Here is a 24,414-nt window from a genome sequence, read left to right as displayed (position 1 = left end):
AAATCACTCGGCAGGATGCAATAAAAACATCAAACTCAAAATTACAGCTCAAAAAGCAGGCTCTGATTTCCCCTCCTCCTGGGTGGGCAAGTCAGAAGTTTGCACGTGTGTTAGCCGTGGGGAAAGAATTCACAGGGCATGGCTAAAAGCAAGAGAACCTCAGGTTATGAAACGGGGTCTCCTCAGTGCACAACCCCTTACTGATAGGACAGAGGTTGAATGTCACCTCCAAGGTCACATGAGAAAAACCTAACTATGGTCTAAGACTAAATGTGACCCAGTACTGAGCCTGCCGCAATAAAGGCCCCCATGGAGACCAGAGTGTCATGTCTATCCTGCTACCCCTCAGCTTTGCTGTCTAGAGGATGAAAGAGAGAATTGGCCCCAGATATCTCAGGACATGCCTCAAGATGATGATGGTAAGGGTTCAGGGCCACAGAAGCCTCTTGCGTGTGAGTGCACCACTCACCTCTGTAGGCGCTGGGACCTGAAACATCCTGGAAGTGAAAGAAGCATTTGCCCAATGAGGCTGGACCACTGGCCCGAGGCTCCTATCAAGAAACTGCCTGGAGTACACCCCAGCTCCTGCCTTCTGCACCCTCTCAGAGGCCACATCTTCTTGACTGAGCACCTCCTCCTTGGTGGGAGTTTTGCTGAGCGAGCCAAACTCCCTTTGGACTGCATTCTCTGAGAGACAGAACAGAAAGGGAATTTTTTCCCTTTGGCTCTTAAGGCAGGTTTTCCCAGTGTGACGGCTTGCTCCTGGCTCTGAGCCAGGGTCATGCTGGCCTTGTCTTGATCTAGTTCTCCAGACGGAAAGGGGGAAGAAAACACGTTCTGAGCCAAATATTTAAAACAGGCAAGTCGTCTGAGAGCGGCCCACCCACTCACCACCCTGTGCCCTGGCTTGCCCTGTACTCCAACTTGCAGAAGACTTTGAAGTTTAGCAACTATGCACTCCAGACCCCTGGTTTTGTGGGGCTGATAACTAAGGCTCTGAGGGATTACCATGCCTACCCAGCAGCCCTCTTCTCTCAACCTCAGTCATTGCATCTCATGGCTGGTGCAGTCAGTCTTGACAATGTGGTCCAATAACGTGCAGTTAGGGACTACATATAGAAGACCCAAGAAGCCATGTAAAATAAGGGTGTGGCCACAGTTCACCAGAATGTGTTTAGCTGTGTGTCAGCTGTGTATGTTGATAGGTGTGCAGGTACATGTTTGTGCACAGTTACACATGCCTGTGATTGTAGAGGCCAGGGGGAAACCTCACTGTCGTTCCTCAGGCATCATCCACTTTGGTTTTTTTCTTGAAATAGGCTCTCTCACTGGCCTAGAACTCACCAAGTAGGCTAGGCTGCCCATGAGCCCCAGAGATCCACCTGTCTGTCCATCTGCACGCATGTGTGCTACCATACTCAGCTTTTTTAACATGAGTTCTAGTCATCAAACTTGGGTCCTCACAAGGCAAGCCCCAAAATGCATTTCTGATTTATTGATAGAAGGACATGGCCAGGTGGGCTATCAGTGCCACTGTCTGTGTCCCATGAGCCCACCCCGGAGTCAAGGACACGGGATGGCAATAAGGACCGCCATGGGGACTGTAGCTTTGACTTCTTCAACATCCATTATGCATCAGACACTCTTGGGGATGTTCCATTTTGTTATGCAACAAGGCAGAAAAATCGTAACATCCTGCTGAAGAACTCCTCTTCAGGAGAGAGCTGCCTTTCCCGGGGAAAATACCGTGGTGAGGTGAGACTCTGAGAAAGGATGTGGCCATATGCCAAGACTTCAGAGGAGGACGACACTGCCTAAGAACAGCCTGGTTCTGCTCCTGAAGAAAGCAGGAAAGCACCTGAGGAGGAGGCAAGGAGAAGAGAAGAGAGTGATTGGGGCAAGATGGGGCAAGGTGAAAAGGCAAGAGAAAAAGCCTACTCCAACTCCCTCGGACATCTTCCCGCGCGGTCCATCATCTTGTGTGAGTGGGATTTCTGCAGAGTTTAAGCAAGGGCTGGGTTTTATACAAGGTCTTTGTTGGTTTGAGTGTGGAATTCTCCCCCACAGGCTCATGTGTTTAACACTAGGTCTCCAGCTGGTGGTGGTGTTTAGGGAGGTTCTGGAGCCTTTGGGACCTAGCTTTTGGACATAGACCACTGACTGGGGAGTATGGCTTGAAGGGTACAGCTTGGCCCTTCTTCTGTCTGCTTTCTGCCTCCTGCTTGGCATCGTGCGATAACAAACAGCTGCCTCCAGCTCCTGCCACCTCAAAGCCATTCTACTGTGTCTTCCCTGCCATGAGGGACTGTAACCCTCTAACCCTGTGAGCTGGGACAAGCCCTTCCTCCCTTGAGTTCCTCCTGCCCAGTTCTTTGCTCGCAGCAAAGAGTACCATCAGGGTGTGGAGCAGACGCTGATGGTCACAGCCAGGCTACCCATACATGTACTTATCAAGGTCACACAAACAGCATCCCTCTGAGGTAGGTAATACTTCAAGATCCAAGCTCATACAGAAAAGGATGTCAGAGGGGCCCAGCCGTGAGTTCAAGTTCCCCCAACTCAGTGGGTCCAGTGTGAGCATCAAATCCAGCTTAGTCTAGACCACAGAGTATAGACTTTTAACAAGGCCAGGACCTCCACAGTGTGAGGAAAAAGAGGAAGCTGAGCTAGAACAAAACGAAGGGCTTAGCCTTGGCCAGGACCCTGGGTGTGTTTTCCAGGACAGAGAGGGATAGCATTCAAGGCAGCAATGTGTCCACTCCCTGAAGCAGGAAGTTAAGGGGCTGATACAAGGCTCAGGTGGGTATTTGGTGGCCATCAGGTGGGCCAGGTGGGCCTCCCTGTCTCTCTCTTCTTTCCTCTTCTCCCGTGCCCTGTTAGCCTTCCAGGAGCAGAAGGCATGCATTCCTCAGTCCGTTCACCATCCTCTCAGCATCTCCATCTAACTTAGAGCCTCAGACAGTGGGCTGCAGACACAGCAGGGACAGGGACAGGGAGATTGACCGTGGCCTAGGATACAAGCTTGATCCTCTCCAAAGAGCACCCCGGGCTGTAGCGCCACCTGCTGGTGAGTCTCAGACCTCGAGTCTGGGACAGTCTGAAACCTTCAGAGGTTGAGGAACAACATAGGGATGCCCCCAGGCAGAGGAGGAGCAACCATCAGGTACTCTATATAAAATGAAAAGCCTGTGGAAAGATGCCTCAATACCCTGAAGCAATGAACAGGCAAGCAGCGGAGAGTTCTCAGTTCTTTGTTTGGTCCATAAATTTAAACAATTATAGAAGCCACCAGTTCCATGGCACAGTGTTGTCGGTGAATGCAAGGCTCAAGACTCAATCCTGGTGTCTCTCCTCTCTCCCTGAACTGGCTCATCCATCCTGCCCACTTTGTTACACATCATGAGCTCTAGCAGTCACTATTCTAGCTTTCTCTCCTAGATCCAGACCCCAAGATCAAGCTAGGGATCTTTTAACTTGCATTATGAAGTAGGGGTGTGTGTGTGTGTGTGTGTGTGTGTGTGTGTGTGTGTGTGTGTGTGTGTGTGTGTATGTATGAAGGAGGGTCTTCATCTAAGCTGGCCAGCCAGCGAGCTTCCAGGATCTACCTGTCCTAAGCCCCTAGTGCTGGAGTTACAGGCACACAACACACAACCACACTCAGCTATCTATGTGAGATTTAAACTCAAGTCCTTGTGTTTGCAAAGCAGTCACCCACTGAACCATCTCCCCAACCCCTAGCCGGAAATGGCAGAGCTTCTCTGGCCCACAAAGCTGAATGGTAAAGAGAACAGATTTGATGGTTTGATGAAGGAAAAGGAAAACCAGAGATAAGGCTGGAGATAACAGCATGATTAGTGAAGTGCTTGTCCTGCACATATAAAGTCCTGGATTCAATCCCCAGCACCACATAAAACTGGTCTGGTGGTGCAAATCCTAGCACTCCACTGGGAAGTGGAGGCAGAAGGATCCGATTCTCAAGGTCATCCTTAGTCTAGTAGTAAGTCTGAAGCCAGCCCAGGACACCTGAGACCTACTGAAAGGAAGAGACAGGGTGGAGGGTAAGGAGGGGGGAATACGTGAAGGACTGTACTAGGAACCAGAAGGTGATGCTGATGGACACCTAGCCATGGCTGTGCAGCACTGGGGCTATCTTATTAAGTCAGATGAGGAGACTGATAGCTGGGGCCGAGGGGTACAGCCGAAGATGCCGTAGAACACAGGAAGCCACACTCGCCCATGAAATGGTGGAGTTCAAAGTAACGCTCGGGTCATTCCACGGTCTGTCATTCTAGGTTACAACAGATTTGGGGCCTGTAATTAGACGTGGATTGAAGAGACTTTAGAGATTATCTCATTCAGTTGCACAGCCAATACTTGAATCTCTCTCCTCCGATCCCAGCCAATGCGGATTCACTCCCAAGAGTATAAGGATAATTTCATTATCGAGTCATACTGGTGGATTAGAAAGTTCTCTTTATGTTGAGAACAAATCCTTCTTTGGAATTAAATAAGTTAATGCATTTAACATGCCACCACGGTGCCTCCAACGTCAAGAAATGTGATCTTCATCTCTGCCTCCCTCATGACAACTATTCCTGTGTCTATCTTTCCCTTGGGATGCCAGAAAGCAAATCTAATTCTTCTTCCCTGAGACAGTCCTTCAGATATTTGAAGACAGTGCTTCAGGGTCCCTTGAGGCTCTACTTGCCTGGGATAAACAAATACTCCAACCCACTTCCAGACACTCGTTGGTAAGCAAGAGTTGTGGCTGTGTACACTATCGTTCCCCGCCGCCACCGTGTGAGGCTTCAGCGGTGCTGATGAGGCAAAGGATGAGGCAGCCATGGCAGAGGAGTCAGGGTCCTGCATCAGGACCTCCAGGAAGGAAAAGCAGGGAATTCTGTGACCTCCAGGGAAGTTTAGCTTATGAACGAGCTCTATCAGACTACACCTACTTCCCCCTTATTGATGACACATTTTGTTGTTGTTGTTCTTCTTCGGTTTTTTGTTTGTTTGGTTGGTTGTTTGGTTGGTTTTTCGAGACAGGGTTTCTCTGTGTAGTCCTGGCTGTCCTGGAACTCACTCTGTAGATCAGGCTGGACTCAAACTCACAGAGATCCTCCCGAGTGCTAGGATCAAAGGCATGCACCACCACCCAGCATGGATGACAAATCTTAGTAGAAGGAAAGTAATTCAGGGGTTGGGGAGCTAGCCCCGTCAGTTACGTGGTTGCCATGCAAACATGAGGACCTGAATTCAATCCTCAGAACTTACATTTTTAAAAATGCCAGCCACTGTGGTAGACTCCGGTAATTCCCACTCTGGCAGGCAGAGACAAGACAAGCCTTAGAGCTCGCTCACCAGCAAGCCTAGAAGAATCATGAGCCATAGGTCCCAGTGAGAAGACCCTGTCTCAAAAAACAAGTCAGATGGTTCCTGAGGAACCACACCTGAGGCTGTCTTGCGGTTTCTGCATGCACTTGTACACATGCACATGCACACTCACATATGTAGTCACACACACAGCCTATATACAATACCACAAATAGGCACACACATGCATATACACACAGAGACAGAGGAAGACAGAGAGAGAATCAAAAAGAGAAAGAAAATTATGCCCTATCACCACAAAATTAGCTTACATCATTTTGAAGCCCCAGACCCTGCAAAAGGACTTGACGCATCCTTCCCAAATCCAGTTTCTTGCTTTTGGAAGCTGACACTGAGCAGCGTGGCTACACAATGCATCCTAAATCCTGGAATATCAGCCTTCTGTTTAGGGGTAATTGACCCTCAAACATTCTCCTCCTATGGAAACTGGGTCCAAAGGGGAGCAGCGACTTCTCCAGGTCCAACAGGAAGCTTGTGTGGAAGTGAGGCTGTTCACAGACGCCAAAGAGGAAAACAGGCGAGAAGGGAGGAGTACTGAGAAGTCCTTGTGGACCGCTTCTGGTTCTTTCCAGTTGATCCTTTGTAGACAGGGGAGTGTGAGGCAGTGACAGGCACAATGGTGGAACCAGAAATTCCTGGAACCACCTGCTGGCTCCAGCCTTCGCTGGTGTATAATCCTATACAGTGTATTTAACCTTTTCCGAAACTTAATTTTCCACAAATAAAATAAAAATAGGAATGCCTGCATCAAGAGAGGCCTGTGAATATTAAATTAAATAAGCATAGAGACTTTATGTTCCCAGTAGTGCTGAGCAGCTAATAACAGTCCAGCCCTCCTGGAAATAGCTCTCACAAACTCTAGATACTAGATTTTATAGTCAGAATTCAGCTGTGCTACAGAGAAAGGAAGGCAGCCAGCAGCTGGAGAGTATACAGACCTTGAAGTCACACTTGGTGAAACACAGGCTTATTTACCTGACCTCTCCCACATGGACACTTCAGAGTTCTGAAAGAATATTGAGGCTGGAGTCCAATTAGAGATCAGCAAGCATTGAATTAATGAGCCAGTAACCAGAATTCAGGGTTGCCAAAAAGGCTGGAAACAGGAAGGGAGATTCTGGAAAAGAAGGGACTCAGAGAGGCAGCTCCAGATTCTTACATAAGTGTTCCTCAAATCCTAGGCTCAATCTGTAACATAATGTGAATGGATAGAGAGTAAGAAGCCTGGGAAGGAAACAAGAGCTGAAAGAGTCATTTCAGCAGCTGCCACTTCATGGGAGAAATGACCCTATCAACAGCTTACGCTTCCCACTGACGCCCCAGAAGTGTCATCCTTGGGCATGAGATCCTATCACAGGATCACCAGCAAAACCAAACTATATCCACCCTGCCAGCCACAAAACCAAAGCGGTTCTCCATAAATTTAACTGCCGTCTAGAACACCACTGAACAGAGGAAGATAATCTACCCAAAGTCTCTACAGAGATCTACCCACAATGCCTATATTACAAACAAAAATGGCTAGACCCACGAAGTAAGAGAGAAAACATGAGCTGGGCAGTGGTGGTGCACGCCTTTAATCCCAGCACTCAGGAGGCAGAGGCAGGCGGATCTCTGTGAGTTCGAGGCCAGCCTGATCTACAGAACGAGATCCAGGACATGCACCAAAACTACACAGAGAAACCCTGTCTCAAAAAACCAAAAAAAAAAAAAAAAAAAAAAAAAAAACAACGGAGAAAACATGAAAGATCTTCAGAAACAAACAGATCTACATCTAACCTCAGTGTTAGAAGGGAGTAAGTTTATAGGAATAATATTAAACCTGTTAAGTAATTGCAGAAAAGGGTGTAAATAATGACAGATTTTTTTTTTTAAGGCAAGCCTTGGAATTTTTTTTTAAATGGATATTTTAGAACTGATAAATGCAGTATCTGACATTTATACATCATTGAGTGAGATCAATAGAAGACTGGATATGAGACAGAAAAAGAAACATCACACTTGAAGACACGTTAAGAGAAATGATTTGAGGGCTGGGAGCTCGGGATATGGCTCGGTGTTTCCTGTGCAAGCAGGAGGACATGAGTTTGAACCCCTAACACCCATGTAAAAAGCCAGTATAGCCGAGTGGTGGTGGCGCACGCATTTAATCCCAGCACTCGGGAGGCAGAGCCAGGCGGATCTCTGTGAGTTCGAGGCCAGCCTGGGCTACCAAGTGAGCTCCAGGAAAGGCACAAAGCTACACTGAGAAACCCTGTCTCGAAGAAAAAAAAAAAAAGCCAGTATAGCAAAGCAATCTCAGCACTGGGGAGGGAGAGACAGGTGGATCCCTGGAGTTTGTGGGACAGCCAGCCTACCCTAATCTGTGAGCTTCAGGTCCTGCGAGAGACTGTTGCCCAAAAATAAGGTGGAGAGTAGTTGAGAAAGACACCCACTGTAAACCTCTGGCTGCCACATACACTTACTCACGAACACAGGCACACCCACACCCCCACCACACACACCAGATAGTGTTCAAATGGAATACAAAAAGAAAAAAAATTACTGAAAAAAAAATAAACAGGGCTCCAGTGACAATATATTGAGTCCATACCACCTATATATAGAGAGATCACGACATATATAAAATTGGCATTCCAGAGAGGAAAGAATAAGAAGGAAAATAATTAAAGAAATATTGATTCGTATTTTTCTAAATTTGTTCAAAAGCATCATTTCACAGATCGATGATCTTCAGTAACCCAAGCAATAAAAATACAAAGAAAATCACACTAAAGCAAGATATTGCCAAAAATCCTACATAATCAAAGATAGCGAATCAATCTTAAATCGGGGGAGGGAGACACAGAATGAATAATCTATATGGAGAATCGTAAGTGGTTCTCATCAGAAACAGTGGGGAACAGGAGAGGGAAAAGGAGCATCTTTGAAATGCTCAAAGAGAGAGCTAACCCAGCTATAATGGCATACACAGCCGGAACAGTCTTGAGAAAGAATAAAACTAAGACATTGTATAGACAGACGAAAACCGAGGAAGTTTGCCACGGGAAAGCCACTCTGCAAGCAATGTTGAAAAGGATTTCAAACCAAAGGAAAATGACATCAAATGGAAAAGTATGATCTAGAGGGGAAAATGATGAATAATGAAAATAGTATAAATATGGTAAATAAAAAGTATATGTTTCCTTCTCATCAACTGTTTTAAAAGTTAGTGGGCTACTCAGGCAAAAATAGTCTGAACAGTATTCCACAGTAAGTCATTTTAGTATATGTAGAAGTAGTAGGAGCCACAGAATAAAAGTTAAAATATGTAAACAGACTTGCATGTGATGCAACAACATTAATTCAGGGTAGATTGTGATAAAATAAAGATGGATAGTGTTAAATCCTGGAGCAACAATTAAAAATAACAGTACAAAGTGATATAAATCAAAATCCAACAGGGAATGCAAAAGGAGCCAGGAAAGAGAAGAAAATAAGATACAGTAATGGAGACAAGCAGGAAATACAGAGCAAGATGGTAACTGCATATCAAGGATTGTACTAAGTGTAAATAGATCACAAATTCCCTAGTAAGGGAGAGGTGGCTTGGTGGTTAAGAGCACTGGTCCAGCGGACCTGAGTTCAACTCCCAGCACCCACATGATGCCTCATAATCGTCTATAACTCCAGTTCCCCTGGATCTGATACCCTCTTCTGACCTCCATGGACATGAGGTATACAAACATATATTCAAGCAAATACTCATACACATAAAATAAAAATAAAATCTCAAAGATTTTTCAATGCCCAATTAAAAGGCAAAGATTTTAGGTAGACTGAATAGCAACATGCAACATGCCTTAGCACATAAAGGCCCTGACAGAGTGAAAGAATGAATGAGACAGGGATGGAAAGGACTGAGAAATATGAACAGTAGCATTCGGAAGCTGCCACGTCTAGCACATAAACCCCCAAGACAAGGATGTTACATGTGATGAAGGTGATTATTTCACAATGGTAGCAAGATCAACTCATCAAAATGTAATAGTCCTAAATAGAAAGGCATCTAATAAGTTTCAAAAATACACAGATAAAAATTGACCAGGTGAGAAACTGACGAACTACGCAGTTAAAAGTTTCAGCATTCTTTCCTCAGTCATGAGTGTATTAGTAACTCGTGCCTAGCTGTCACCAGCCTGCCAGAGAGAGACTGCTTCAAGTTGGGAGAAGTTCTTTTAGCCCACGGTTTGAGACGGTTTGGCCCATGCACCTGATCAGAACTTCACGGCCGTGAAGGGACCAGGAATCAGGTACATCTTCAAAGGGACATCTCTAGGACCCTACTTCCTAGAGCTTAGCCCACTTCCTAAAGTTTAGCCCTACTTCCTAGAGCTTAGCCCCACTTCCTAAAGCTTAGCCCCACTTCCTAGAGCTTAGCCTCACTTCCTAAAGCTTAGCCCCACTTCCTAGAGCTTAGCCTCACTTCCTAGAGCTTAGCCCCACTTCCTGAAGCTCTAGGTACTTCCAAAGGAGCACTTCGAGCTAGGGCCCAAACATTGAACACATGGACATATAGGGGATATTTCAAGTCCAAACCACAAGTAAGCAAAAACATTATTAAAGGTATCAAAGATTTGAGCAACACTATCAAATAGCTTAACTTGACTGCCTTTTATGAAATTGTGCTGGTTAGTTTTTGACACTTTTGACATAAGCATAGACCTGTCTGGGAAGTGGGACTTTTAATTGAGGAATTACCTCCATAGACTGGCCTGTAGGCAAGTCGGTGGGTTACTGACTTGACTAATGATTGATGTGGGAGGGGACCAGCTCACTGGGGATCGTGCTACCCTTAGGCTGGTCCTGGGTTCTATAAGAAAGTAGGCTGAGCGAGCCACGAGGAGCAAGCCAGTAAGCAGTGCCCCTCTATGGCCTCTGCATCAGCACCTGCCTCCAGGTTCCTGCCTTTACTTCTGTCAGTGATGGAGTGTGACCTGAGAGTTGTAAGCTGGAATTACAGACACACACACACACACACACACACACACACACACTTGTGCCAAGCTGCTCTTGGTTATGGTGTTTTATCACAGCAAGAGAAATCCTACTAAGACGGAATTAAATAATAACTAAGAATTACAGAATGTAAATACTTAGGGATGTCTATGGAGCATTTATTCATCAAGGTACACCACAAATCTCAATATGTCTTGAAGCAATGAAACCGCAAGGGGTATGTTTTCTGACCAAAGTATAACTAAATCAGGAGTCAAGAACCAGGCAAGTGAGAGAAAACACAAATCACCAACATCTGCGTGGAGGGGACATCACAACAGCTTCAACAGGCATTTTGAAGTGACAGAAGAATGTGATGTACAAATGTAATGACTCAAAAATTTAGACAAAGTGAACACATTCCTTGGGAGAAAAAAAAACCCACAAGTTACCAAAGAGAGGGGAGATGGGGGGTGTGGGAGGAGTTAAAGGAGGAGTAAGGGGTGAACAAGATCAAAATACATTGTATGTGTGTATGAAATCCTCAAAGAATCAACAAAAATACTGTATTTTCTAAAACAGAAGTCACCAAAATTAGTGCAAGAAGAAATAGAAAATCTTGATATCTCTGCTTCTATTAAAGGAATTGAATTTATAATTTAAAATATCTGCATGCGTACACATAAACACCAGGTCCAGATGGCCTCACTTGTAAATTCAATCAAGCATCTAAGTGAAAAATGATACTATGTCTAGACAAACTCAGAAAACAGAGACAAAGGGAACATCTCACAACTCTTTATAAAATTAACAGAATCCCAATACCAACACTTAAAAGGATATTTTAGAGCCACACATGGTGGCTCAAGCCTCTAATCCTACTACTCAGAAGCCTCTAATCCTACCACTCCGAAGGCTGGGCGGGGGGTGGGGGGTGATCCTGGGGTAGAGATCATTTTGAGTCACATAGTTTGCCCAAGACTCACCTAGGCTAACCAAAATTGTACAAAAGAAACCAAAATTATGTTATAAGAAAAATAAATGCAATATCCTTCTTAAATACAGATGCAAAACTTCTTTTGAAAATGTTTGCAAATTAGACATGGCAGAATCTAAAGAAGATAGTCAGTCATGAGCAAGTAGGACTTGTCCTGGGACTGCAGATGGGTTCCACATCTGGAGATCAGTCAACACCATTCACTGTACTAGCCAGATAAAGAAGGGAAATCATGTGATCATCTTTCTAGAACCAGGAAACATCCTTATCAAAGCATAGTATCTATTGATGATTTTCTTTAAAGAAATAAAAATTGATGCCTTCGTGTTTAAGAGTGCTTGCTGCTTTTGCTAAGGACCCAAGTTTGGGTTCCAGACCCCACATAATTTCCTGTAACTCCAGTTCATAATTGCCTGTAACTCCAGCTCCCTCTGTTGTTACTGGGGGAGGGGCGGTCCTCTGTTGGTGTCTCAATGCTCCTGCATGCACCTGATGCTCACAGAGACACACACATACATGCAATTTTAAAATTTTTAATTAACAAAATAAAAACAGAAAAAATGATTTTTTCTAGCAAACTAGAAATAGGATAGAATTTCTTCAATACAACAAAGGCAGCCTGTAAAAATGTATATTGAAGATAATTAATGGAGAAATAAAGAGCTCTTTCCTTCAAAGATCAGAAACGAAGCCAGAAAATACCCATCTCCACTGGGATTTTTTTCCAACATCACATTGAAATTTTTAAGCAAAACAGTGGGCAAAAATGAAAACTATAAGCAAAGAAATAAAATTCAAGCTATCAAAAAGAATAAGCTATTGATACACTCAAGAGTATGAATAGACGTCAAAAACATTTTGCTAAAAAAAGGCTGCCAGCCACAAAGGAATCCATACTCTGTTATTCTATTTCTATGTGATCCTAGAGCACATGAAACTCATTTATAAAATAAGGACAGAAGCAGATGGATGGTTGCCTGAGGGTTGGAAAAGGGGGTGGGGTGATCTGATCGTAAGTGGGGAGCTATTGAGATTAGATGTGTTCTATGTCCTAACTGTAGTGATTATCACAAGGATATGCATTTTCTTAAAAAAAAAAACTCAAAATGCTGGAGAGATGGCACAGCAGTGAAGAACACTTGCTGCTCTTCTGGACTTTGGTTCCAAGCGCGCATGTGGTAGCTCACAGCCACCTGAAACTCTAGTGCCAGAGGATCTGATGCCCTCTTCTGGCCTCTGAGAGCACCAGGTACTCACATTGTACATATATATGAGCAAAACATTCACACACATGTAATAAATGAATCTAAAAAAATTAATGCATTCAGTTATGCATTAAATTTGATGTATTTTATCATGTAAATTATGTATTTCTTAAAGCTGGTTTTTAAAGTAGGAAAAAATAGACACCACTAAGACATAATAAGACCCAGACTATAGAGGAAAGATGTATGCTTCACATTATCTCAGACCTTAAATTCAGACCATTCTTCCAGAGAATTCTTATATCTCAGTAATAAAGACAAAAAAAAAACAAGCAGGATTTCTTTAAGGGCAAAAGACTCTAACATATGTCACAGAAAAATCAATATATGAATAACTGAAAAAACACGAAGTTATGCTCAAAAATCATCAGTCATCAGGGAACTACAAGCAGAAACACCAAGGTGCTACAGTTGAACCCCGACAAAAATGGCTAAAACCAACAAAGAGACAAGAGCTAGCATGGATGTGGAGAGAGTACAACTGTCATTCACTCCTCCTGGAAATAAAACAGCGGAGGGTTGGGGAGATGCCTCAGCTGGTTAGAGTACCAGCCACCAAGCCTGACAACCTGAGTTTGATCCCCAGATCCCACCTGGGATATAGAACCAACTCCTCCTGCAAGTTGCCCTCTGACCTCCAACAAGGTCACACCTTCTAATGGTGCCACTCCCTACGGGCCAAGCATTCAAACACTCTATAGGGGCCATGCCCATTCAAACCACCACGCTCTGCTAGGTATGGTCACACGTGCCTGTGACCTAGCACTTGGGAGATGGAGGTAGGACCATCCGGAGGTCCTTGGCTACACAACAAGTTTGAGACCCTCCTGTACTATACAAGACCTTGCCTATAAATTAATCAACAAATATTCGGGCTGGAGAGATGGCTCAAAGGTTAAGAGCACCGACTGCTCTTCCAGAGGTCCTGAGTTCAATTCCCAGCAACCACATGGTGGCTCACAACCATCTGTAATGAGATCTGACGCCCTCCTCTGTATACATAATAAATAAATAATCTTTAAAAAAAAAAAAAACAACAAAAAACAAATACTCAGGGGTCTTCTTCATAATTATCAAAATATAGAACCAATCCCAACGCCCACCATTAGGTGAATGGATAAACAAGCCAGGAGTGTTCCTATGTTAAAGAATGACTCAGCAGAAAAAAAGGAATGAACTCCAGGTGCGCCCCCATGTGGAACACCACAAAACCATCATTTTGAGTGAAAGGGGCTGGCAAAAAAAAAAAAAATACATAGGGCAAACTGTCAATTATCTAAGTTTGAAAAGAGACTAGACAGACAGTGTAACAGAATTCATGAGCGTGGTTGCCCGGGAGGGCGCTGGGATATGAATTCATTTTCTATAGGGATAAAAATGTCTTCACAGGGCTGGAGAGATGGCTCAGAGGTTAAGAGCACTAACTACTCCTCCAAAGGTCCTGAGTTCAATTCCCAGCAACCACATAACCACCTGTAATGAGATCTGGTGCCCTCTTCTGCCCTGCAGTCATGCATTCTGGATACATAATAAATAAATAAATCTTTAAAAAAAAATGTCTTCACATGTCTTCGCTGATGCAATGTTTACACAGGTAGACGATACACATTTGACAGAACTCAAACTGTGCACTTAGGATTTGTGGTGTGACCAGGTGCCTTTAATTCCAGCACTCGGGAGGCAGAGGCTGGCAGATCTCTGCGAGTTCAAGGCCAGCCTGCTCTATAGAGTGAGTTCCAGGATAGTCAGAGCTACATAGTGAGACCCTTTCTCAAACATAAAAAGACCAAAAAAGAAAAAGAAAAAAAAAAGAGGATTTGGGGGTGTGTGTACATATACCATATTGAGTGTGGAGGATCAGAGTTCAAAGCTCCACTTTGTTTGAGATGAGGTCTCTTGTCCTCTCCACTGTGTACGCCATGCTAGCTGACCTTCAGGCTTCAAGGAGCCCTGTTGTCTCCACTTCTCATGATGGTAGCGCTCGGATGTGTGCTGCCTGCCACCATGACGGCTTTCCACAGGAAAGTCTAAGGATCTGAACTCAGGTCCTTACACTCGTGTGGCAAGCATTATATCCAGGGAGCCATCTCCCTGACCCCAAATGTGCACATTTTATTGTTTTTCTTTTTCTTCCATTTTAAAAGGAAAACTGGGTGTAAAGAGTTTGCTTAACTTAGTAGCAATAGCCTAGAAAGTTCCCAGGACCATTAACTCTCTCATCTATCACCCTCCGCATCCCTCTCAAGCAAGTACAATAGATATTCGAAAATCTATGGTTACTGGACCTCTGAGAGTAGGAGTGACATTGTCCATCCTGGGGTGTCATCCACAGCATGATCAGGACCATAAATAACAGTGGCTGTAGCCTGCAGTCACTTCACCCTGTCCTCTTCTGTGACTTATCCTCCAGGTCTGTGTCTGGGGCCCCAGTCTTCCCAGCCAACAAGGTAGAATTTAGATGGGTCATTCCAGGTACCACTAGTTGACACTGATGTGGAAAGACACAGCTTGGAGAATAGACTCCAAGGACAGGGCTGGAGCAATGGCTCAGTCATTAAGAGCATTTGTTGTTCTTGTAGACCACCCCAGTTCACTTCCCAGTACTCACATGGTGACTTACAACCACTTGGAACCCCAGCTCCAGGGGATCCAATGCTTTTTTCTGGCCTCTACCAGGCCTATGCATGCATATGTGTTCATACTCATAGGCACATACATGGACCCAAAAAAAAATGAAATCTTTAAATAAAAAGACTAATGAGAGCAAAATTCCATGAAAATTGGCTGAATGAATGAATGAATGGATAAATAAATAAATAAATAAATAAATAAATAAATAAATAAATAGATAAGGTGGGAAAACTCATATGGTATCCAGATGGTGAAGGTCCACAAAGGCCAGTGGGGTTTAGGTTGCTGAAGATACTCCATTGCTTATTTGCCCGTTGAACAGGCAGACCACTGTGCCACTGAGTCCATGGAAACCGAGCGAGCATCCTCTGCCAGGGATGATTGTATCCTCCTTCTTGTTTGTCTTCCAGCTCACGTATCTGCCCCCACCATGGGGGGAGTGTCGGTCCTCCGAGATGGGGCTCGACTTCTTTCCTGTTTACAGCATCACCGCCTGTCGGATTGACTGTGAGACCCGCTACATTGTGGAGAACTGCAACTGCCGTATGGTCCACATGCCAGGTGGGTGTCAGAGCCCCCAGGACCTTTGGGGTTCCCACCCCGACCGGAAACAGCTCACCCACTCCTGGAGGATGCAAAGGAATGTTGTTCTAGGGAGACTGTGGTACCTGACAACCAAGGGGCAGGTGGAAATATTCTTTCTGTCCATCCATCAATCAGAGCAGCATTCTGGTTGGTATGCAGGGGTGCCCAGATGTGTGCATCACCTCCATCTCCATGCTCCATATGCTTGCCAGTTGTCTGTTCCTCTTGCCTCCTGAGTTCAATGTCCAGATAATGGGATGCTCGTGATCCACACATCCTGATAATGTGCCTGTTTGAACATCCAGATGTCTGTGGCTTTCACCCAGATGTTTCCCTTCTTGCATCCAAATGTCTAGCTCTCTTTCAAGTGTGGCAAAAGTCTATTAGTGAGCAAATAAATGTGCCTGTGCAGACATTTCCATTGTCAGCCTAATAACGCTTGTTGCCATCTCATTAGAGGCAGTCAGCATGTCAGAGGCAGGACTGTGGAGTGGGAGCTGGTTTGGGCAGGACAGTGGTAGCAAGGACGGGCAACTGGGACTGTGGGCATGGATCTTAGCTTCTATTTCAGGCTTCTTCATTCACTGTGTGGCTGGCCCATGTTACTAACCCTCTCTGTTTTTACTTTCATTATCTTAAAGAGAAAGAAAAGAAAAAAGATGTAAAGATGCTCTAAAAACAAAAGTCAGTGGTGGTTATATTAGTGCACAAGGAGATAGGAGCAAGTCATATCTACTAATGACCTACTATGTGCTTACAGCAATGCTGTCCCTTTTGATATTTGCTCTTCTGTGCTTACCTCCTACATTATTTAAGCTGATTTAACACAATCCTTCTGGTGGAGACTTAGGCCATCACCTGTTGTTTTTGTTGATGACAGCTCTCAAGTGAGTCTCCTCGTGGCTGAATTCTGAATTATTTCATTCGTGATCAGTAATGATCTTAGTCATCCAAGACTGGAATCGTTGATCTTTAAAACTGCCTCTGTCCAGAGAGACTTTGCCAATACTTTTGAGGCCACTGACATTAGGGGGGAAAGATGTAGGAGTGGGCCCAATCAAGCTACTCTGGACCTTGAAAACAACATCACTCCCATGGCTGACGTCAGAGGCAGCTCTGAGGGAAGACTCAGAGAGGGGCTTGTAGAAACTACAAAGGCAGTAGATGTCCCCCTAGATCAGGTTCTCAGCTTTAGATTGTGATCCCTTTGGGGGGTCACATATCAGATATCCTGCATATCAGATATTTACATTATGATTCATAACCAAAGTAAATTACAGTTACAATGTGGCAAGAAATAATTTTACAGTTGGGGGTCACCCCAACATGAGGAACTGAATTAAAAAGTTTGCAGCATTAGGAAGGTTGAGAATCACTGGTGTAGATCCTCCAGAAAAGAACATAACTCTCCCAACACTAATGATGCCTGTGACTGACTGCAGACCTACAAAGTACAAGAGGAGAAATGTGTGTTGCTTTAAATAATGACATGAAAATTGCCTATGAGCTTCCTGGAAGATAGGGCAAAGTGGAAACCACATCACTTAACGTGTTATTATTGGAAAAGGGAAATGTACCCGTTCTTCGATGCTGTAAAAAGGACTTGGGGGAAAACGGTTCAAAAAGGACATTTCTGGTGGATCTTGGCTTTAAGCATTTCATGAGGAGAAAAAGAAAAGAGGAGAAAATAAAACAATCAGCAACAACAACAAAAAAGAGATCTTAGTGTTCTACAGAGAGATTTCAGAAAGACTAGGAAGACTAGCATCAGCTTGCCTGATGCCCAGACTGAACCCCCAGCCATGAGCTTTCTTCATGAAACCTGAGCCAGGGGCAAGCAGATAGAGTGAGGTTGCAGTCATTCCAGCCGTGACATTACCTATGACGTCTCAGCTGCATGAGGTGATGGGCAGGGCTGTGAGGAGGCACAGAGCCACCCCAGGCTGCCCATAGCAGTGTGGTGTGCTGAGAAGCAGCAGTCTCCGGATGGCACAGACCCCTCTGCCAACCCCACCTTACCACCAGGAGCTCACTGTCTGGAAGGCTCCATGCTGAGCCCCATGTTTTTCTACTTGGAAGCCTAACACAAGGGTTCAAGGAGACCGCATGGGGCCTGGCCTAGAAGGAACCTCCTTCTCAGCCCACCCTCACCTTGTTTTGTCCCCAGTCTTCCAGACAAGTTACCCCACCATCCACCATTGTGAGCCACCAGAAGAGGGCCAGGCAGGTCTCACAGTCTCCTCCTCACAGCAAATCAGAAGTCACCTCCAGTTCTGAGGACACTGCACAGTGGCACCCCAAACTGTCCTCTGGAGACAGCTTATCCCTGTGGGTGCTGGGAATCACTCACTGCCTGGGCCAGTGAGGTGCCGCTGGCATGCATAGCTCCTGTGTGCTTAACGCTGTTTCTCTCTTTGCTTTCTTTCCCTGCAGGAGATGCTCCTTTCTGCACCCCTGAGCAGCACAAGGAGTGTGCAGAGCCTGCCCTCGGTCAGTACTGGGGACAGAGGGGGTGGGAGGTGAGACGTGGTGATTGTGGGGTCATCTGATAGGGACACAGAAGTCAGCCGTGGAAAACGGAGCAGGGAAGGGATGAGCACAAAGAAGCCCTGCACGATGGGGTGGCTGCAGGAAGCTGGAAGAGAGGAGAAGAGGGAACCATACAGGTGGATGAGGGCCGCCAGGGGCCTGAGGGAGAGGAGACACAGAGGTGGTGATGGAGAAGTAGATTCACAGGGAGTGGAGGACACAGGGAGAGGGCAGAGATGGAGAGAGAGTGGCCGAGGGGCCACTGGGTCACCTGAAGGAGGCTGGTGAAGCCACACGGGAGGACCAAGTTCATCCGAAAGCGGCATGTCCTTCCCACCCATGCTCTGAGCCCAAGGGAGAGGAAGTGGCGGAGAGGGGAGGTCCTCTCCCATCCCAGGTGTGCAAACACATGCCATTCCGAGCCCCACTATGCCACCGCTGCCCGCTCCCCACTTTCCCCCCACCCTCCTCCCCTCACAGCCTCCAGGGCATTTGAGGTCTAAAATAACTGCTGGCTCCCCAGCTGGGAAACAGGGGGGGAGGAGGAGCACAGAGGCAGGGGCCGGGGGAGCTCAGCAGCTGTCCTGCCGTGTGCCTACCTCCCCTCCCTCCCCTCGCTCCAGTCCCAGGAAAAGGCAGACAGAACCGAAAACACAGCGCACTCCAGGTCCTCCAGCAGCTGCACTTGGTAGCGCTAAGTGAGGGCAAAGCTGGAGTCCTGCGGGAGATGGCCTGAGAAGGGGGGCGGGGGGCAGGGTTTACAATACATGCAGAGTCTTTCTTTGGAATAAAGATAACAAAACTGAGTGAGAGAGACATAAGGGTGAGGGAGAACAAAAGAAGGAGGGAGGAAGGGAGGGGAGGAGGGAGGAAGGGAGGGGAGGAGGGAGGGAGGGGCTGAAGGAATAGTTTTCCTTGCTAATGGTTAAGAACACTTGTGGACCCTTGCGATGAAGCATCAAGGTGACTGCAACAGGGGGACAAGGGGATTCTTCTCAGCATGTAGCGGGCAGTCAGGGATTCATCGCCTGCAAGCACCGTGAAGGGTCAAGACAGCGGAGATGTCAGGAGGAGAGTGTTGCTACTCACAGGGCTGGGATTCTTCCTAGGGGAGGGCCAGGGTGATCAAGGTGGGAATTCTCTCTGCGCTGCCTTTAGCAAGCTTCTTTCCAAAGCGGGGCTGAGCAGTGGAGAAGCCGCTCTCAAGGCCCTGGCTAAAGTCTGGTTAAAAATAGAGCCTGTCAGAGGGCAGCAGTGCCTTAACCACCTGGTCTGGTTGGAGGGGAAAGGGAGAGCTGTGTTCTGGGTGTTGGGGGGGGGGGTGGAGGGAAGGGTTTAGGTCGCTCCAGGAAAAGGGTTCAAGGATCTTTCCCTGTGTGGCCTCTCAGTAGGCAGAGGGCATGGCATTGGTTATGAAGAGAACCAGCAAGAAGAACATGAAACCCTGAGCTCCAAGCACCGTGTTCTCCATGTTAACTTCCATGGTGGCCCACTTTGTAGGTCAGAACTCTGATGCTAGTCACAGGAGAAAGTCCCGGGAATGGGAGGGGCCAGGCCTCCCCGTGGAACTGTCTCCCTAAAAGTGGCAATGGATCAACACTTTAAAGCCCCCCCCCCACACACACACACACACAATCCCATCTTAGCAATTTCCTAGCCCAGTTTCCTGGGGCCCAGCTTGCTCTCTTAATGCCTAGAATCTGGGTATGCTGGACCAGAGATCCTCGCCCCCACCCAGGCCTGCCTGAGACCCTCTCCTCTCTCCTCCAGGCCTCCTGGCAGAAAAGGACAGCAATTACTGTCTCTGCAGGACACCCTGCAACCTGACCCGCTACAACAAAGAGCTCTCCATGGTGAAGATCCCCAGCAAGACGTCAGCCAAGTACCTGGAGAAGAAATTTAACAAATCTGAAAAATATATCTCGTAAGTTAAGTGGGAAGGGAGAGCATGGGGAGGGGGCATGCAGAAAGAGGCAAAAAGGCAAGCAGTTAGCTCAATTTAGCAAACATTAATTGAGCACCTGCTGTGTGCCAAGCTCAGAAGACAAAGCCACAAAGAGCTTGCAGCCTCCTGGGGAGATAAGTGCAGGATTTAATGCCACATAGGGCAATGACGTCTGGGACAATGTTGGTTATAATTGAGATATGCAGACACTAAGGGATAACCGTAGTTGACTGTAGTTTGCACCAGGTAAGGTTCAGGGAAAGCTTGAGCTTTCTAAAGAACATGTAATTCTCCTGGTGGGTCTTGAGCCTTCTGTTCCCTCTTCTGGAAACACTTTTCCTGCCACTCTGCCTAGCTGGTTCCTTGAGGTATCTGTCTCCATTTAAATAGCATTGTCTTAGAAGGTTAGATTATTCTCCTCCCCAGGCACTGTGGTGTTTTCCTTTACAATGCTGCTTCAGCGTGTGACTTGCTGTTAACTAAGCGGTTCCATTCAGGAAAGAAGCTGACACAACTATCCGTCAAGAATTAGGTTTAAGAGGGGTGGGCATGGAGAGATGGCTCAGCAGCTGGGAGAGCTGTTCGGATTCCAGCACCCATGCCGGGCAGCTCAGAAAGCCGGGCAGCTCAGAAATGTCTGGAACTCCAGCTCCAATGGATCTGATGCCCTCTTCTGGCTTCTGCTGTCACACACACACACACACACACACACACACAGAGAGAGAGAGAGAGAGAGAGAGAGAGAGAGAGAGAGAGAGAGAGAGAGGCGGGGAGGGAGGGAGAGAAATATTAAAAGAAGAAGAAAAATAACTAGATGTATCAGCAGAAAGATCCAAGAGCACGATGAGGCCATGAAGTGGGAAATTATTAGAAAGAAACAACAGGATGTCAAAACCCATGGGCCGGAACCTTGAAGGGAAAGAGGAGCCTCCCTTTAAAGCCTGGAAAGGCACTAACATTGACAGGAACAACCGAAAAAGTAAGAGAGGTAAAGATAGAGCCATGGGGCTGGAGAGATGGCTCAGTGGTTAAGAGCACTGGCTGATCTTCCAGAGGACCTGGGTTCAATTCCCAGCACCCACCTGGTAGCTCACAACTGTCTCTAACACCAGTTCCAAGGGATCCAATACCCTCATATAGGCAAACCAATGTACATGAAATAAAAATAAATTAATCATTAAAAAAAAAAGATAGAGCCATGGTGAAAGGGGTGGGTGGCAGAGGTTGGTGGGGAGGGACCCAGAAAAAAAAGCCTTCAGATGAATTCCCCAAACAGGAGGGTTAGCTGACTTTTGTAGGTGTGGGGGGCTGGAAGGAACTTTATATAAATAAATACCTGTCAGCCACAGCACAGACGGAGAGATGCAGGGCAGCAGGACATAGCCTGATGTCTTCGGGCTTTGGGATCTGGTCTCTTCAGAGACCAGACAGCCCCTCCCCATGTTCTAACTTTCCTTTCCAGTCTGAGTCCGTCTTTATTGCCGCCCTGTACAGTGGCCATAGTGGGAAGCTCCCCAAATGGCAGGAACTTCTTCTTATTCTTTGCTCAAGTACCACTGATCCTTCTGGCTCAGATCTGGGGGGCAAAAAAAATCCCTTTACATGGGGTAAATGAACAGGAGAGTGTGTCCCAGTGGGGGACTTAGGGCAGAGTTGGCACAGGGAACATCAGAGACTCAGGGAAAGATGGACATGTCACAGGTCCCACAGGATGAGCTAAGGGTGAGCGGGGGTGAGGTTCAGGGGAAGGGACCTCGTGTTAGACTAGGGAGCAGCTGACCGTTTAGAAGGTCGATGACAAGCTCAAATTTGCCTTTTATTATTTTTATTTGAAATAGGGTCTCACTATTGTTGGAGGGCTGGCCTCAAATTCATGATCCTCCTGCCTCAACTCCCGTGTGCTAGGATTATAGGTCTATGTCACCATGCCCAGCTCATCAAATTTGTATTCTACTTATTTATTAAGTTATTTTGATGATCTCATAATATATGTGATGTATTGTGGTCATTTTCACGTGCTGTTACACTCTTTCAATCCCCCTCCCACTCCTACAGAATCTCTTCTTCTTTCCCAAAGACCTCCTCCTCACTGTTGTGTGTCTTGTTGTTGTTTGGGGGAGTATTTGTGTGTCCTGTTGGGCTTGCTTGCATGAGCATGGGTGGGGTTATTTACTGAAGTACAGGCAAGTTACCAGCGGCTCTACCACTGAAGAAAACTACTTCTCACTTAGCAACCACTGGGTGAGGCCTCATGAGCCCCTCCCCCATCCCTGCAGGAATGCTGATGGGCCCTGTCTTGTACAGGTCTTCTTCAGGTAACCTTAGCGGCTGAGTCCACGGGCGCAATGGATGGCCGCGGCACGTCCAGAGGACAGCGTTTCACTGTACTCCTCCCTATCCTCCGGCTCTTCCCTTCTCTCTCCCTTCTTTTCCATGGTGTTCCCCAAGCCTTGCGGGGTGGGGAGTGGAGAGGTTGGTATAGGTGTTCCATTTAGAGATTAGCCCTTAACAATCACTTATTCTCGGCCGGGCAGTGGTGGCACATGCCTTTAATCCCAGCACTTGGGAGGCAGAGGCAGGTGAATCTCTGCAAGTTTGAGGCCAGCCTGGTCTACAAAATGAGTTCCAGGTCAGGTTTCAGTTAAAAAAAAAAACCTAAAAACAAAATACCAAATAAACAACAAACAAACAAAAAAAACAATCACTTATTCTCTGCACTTCAACCCATTATGAGTCTTGGTGTTAGCATTGCTCACTGCAAACAGAACCTCCTCTAACCAAGTGCTGAGAGCTGCAATCATCTAGGGTTAAAAATGTAAGTACTTAGAAGGCAGTTTGACACATGTCCACTTAGCAAAACAAAAGTACTAGATGATCCCTGCCCCCACCCCGCTGGGGGTGAGGGGGGGCGGAGGCAGTTATGATCTCCCCAGCCGTGGGCTCTTGAGAAGGTTTACAGTAGTGAAAAGAGATTCTCTCTCGTGGAACAGACCTCAAATGCAATCAGAAAGCAGTTAGTTACCCTTATAACCTTCATGCCATCTTGCACCAGTGGGAATATCTTCCCCGGCTGGTTAGTATTGTATCTCACAGGGGTCACAGCTGGGTAAGACCACTGATGACTTTTCTACCTCAGCACCTGCGTAACACCTTGAACGCTGGCAGGCAGGGAGGAAGCTTCCAGCTCAGTTCCTGCCTGATTCTCTATGCCCTGTTACCAAAATATGTGTGATGTCTTTACCTAGGTTAGGTCTTACTACCTAGTTCGGGCAGACAACCAAGAGGAATGACAAAATAATAGCCTGTGTCGAATTTGTGTTCTTGAACTCTGCTCCCCAATAGAACATTCTGGAATGATAGATTCTACAACTGTGGCGCCCAATGTGGTAACCACTGGCCATGCCTGCATGGCTGTGGAGCATCTGTGATGTCGTTGGTATGACTGAGAAACTGAATCGTGGTCTTCTTTAATTTGAATCAACATAACAGTTTCAGAAAGACCCTCCAGGCGGCAGTCAGGGAGGAAGCCAGATGGGAGAAAAAGGGAGCCTGTTCATTGCTGTAAAGTTCCACGGTGTGGAAGGCACTTGCTTCCTTCTCTCCCAGCCACTCTCCCATTCCAGGACAGTCGCCAGGCCCCTTCCTGAGATGACTTCTGCTCAACAGGTTAAAACAAGGGGCATGGAGGGCATGTCAAGCCCCACAGAAGGAGACTAGTGTAGGAAACACCAGGCCCTGCTGCTTAGCAGGCATTCTGCAAGTAGGGATGAGTTTCACTGCCAAGATGTGTCTCGTTAACACACCTGCCTGCAGGAAAGTCACAGAAGGAGTGCCGGGCTTCTGCCAGGAATCCCCGCAGCCAGCCATGGGCCCGCTCCCGCTCCCTCCAGTCCTCCCCAGCTCTGGCAACTGACTGAACAATGCCAGGTCAGGGCCTCCCACCTCGAGAGGCTTGTTCGGGGTCTCAGGAGAAAATGGGGACTCTCAGGAGTGGGTCATAACCATTTAGATGTTCGGCTGGGGCAAGCACCCAATCTGAGGCCAGCCTAATCAGGAGATTGCTGGGCTCGTTTGCATGCTAACAACCAAGC

The 24,414-nt window shown here is 46.5% G+C and overlaps 1 protein-coding gene across 3 annotated transcripts in view; it reads left to right on the top strand.

The window, feature by feature from the left end:
* Asic2 (acid sensing ion channel subunit 2) overlaps positions 1-24,414 on the top strand; it is a 1,079,215-nt gene that overhangs the window by 1,046,795 nt on the left and 8,006 nt on the right. For all 3 annotated transcript variants that reach the window (XM_028867013.2, XM_028867012.2, XM_028867014.2), the window contains exons 4-6: positions 15,675-15,825; positions 18,283-18,339; positions 20,149-20,302. In XM_028867013.2, coding sequence (XP_028722846.1) covers positions 15,675-15,825; positions 18,283-18,339; positions 20,149-20,302 — 362 coding nt within the window. The remainder of the gene's footprint in view (positions 1-15,674; positions 15,826-18,282; positions 18,340-20,148; positions 20,303-24,414) is intronic.

Source organism: Peromyscus leucopus, chromosome 8b (assembly GCF_004664715.2).
Source record: "Peromyscus leucopus breed LL Stock chromosome 8b, UCI_PerLeu_2.1, whole genome shotgun sequence".
Lineage (NCBI taxonomy): Eukaryota > Metazoa > Chordata > Mammalia > Rodentia > Cricetidae > Peromyscus > Peromyscus leucopus.
Note: the sequence above shows the minus strand (reverse complement) of the source record. Positions and strands in the feature narration are given on the sequence as shown.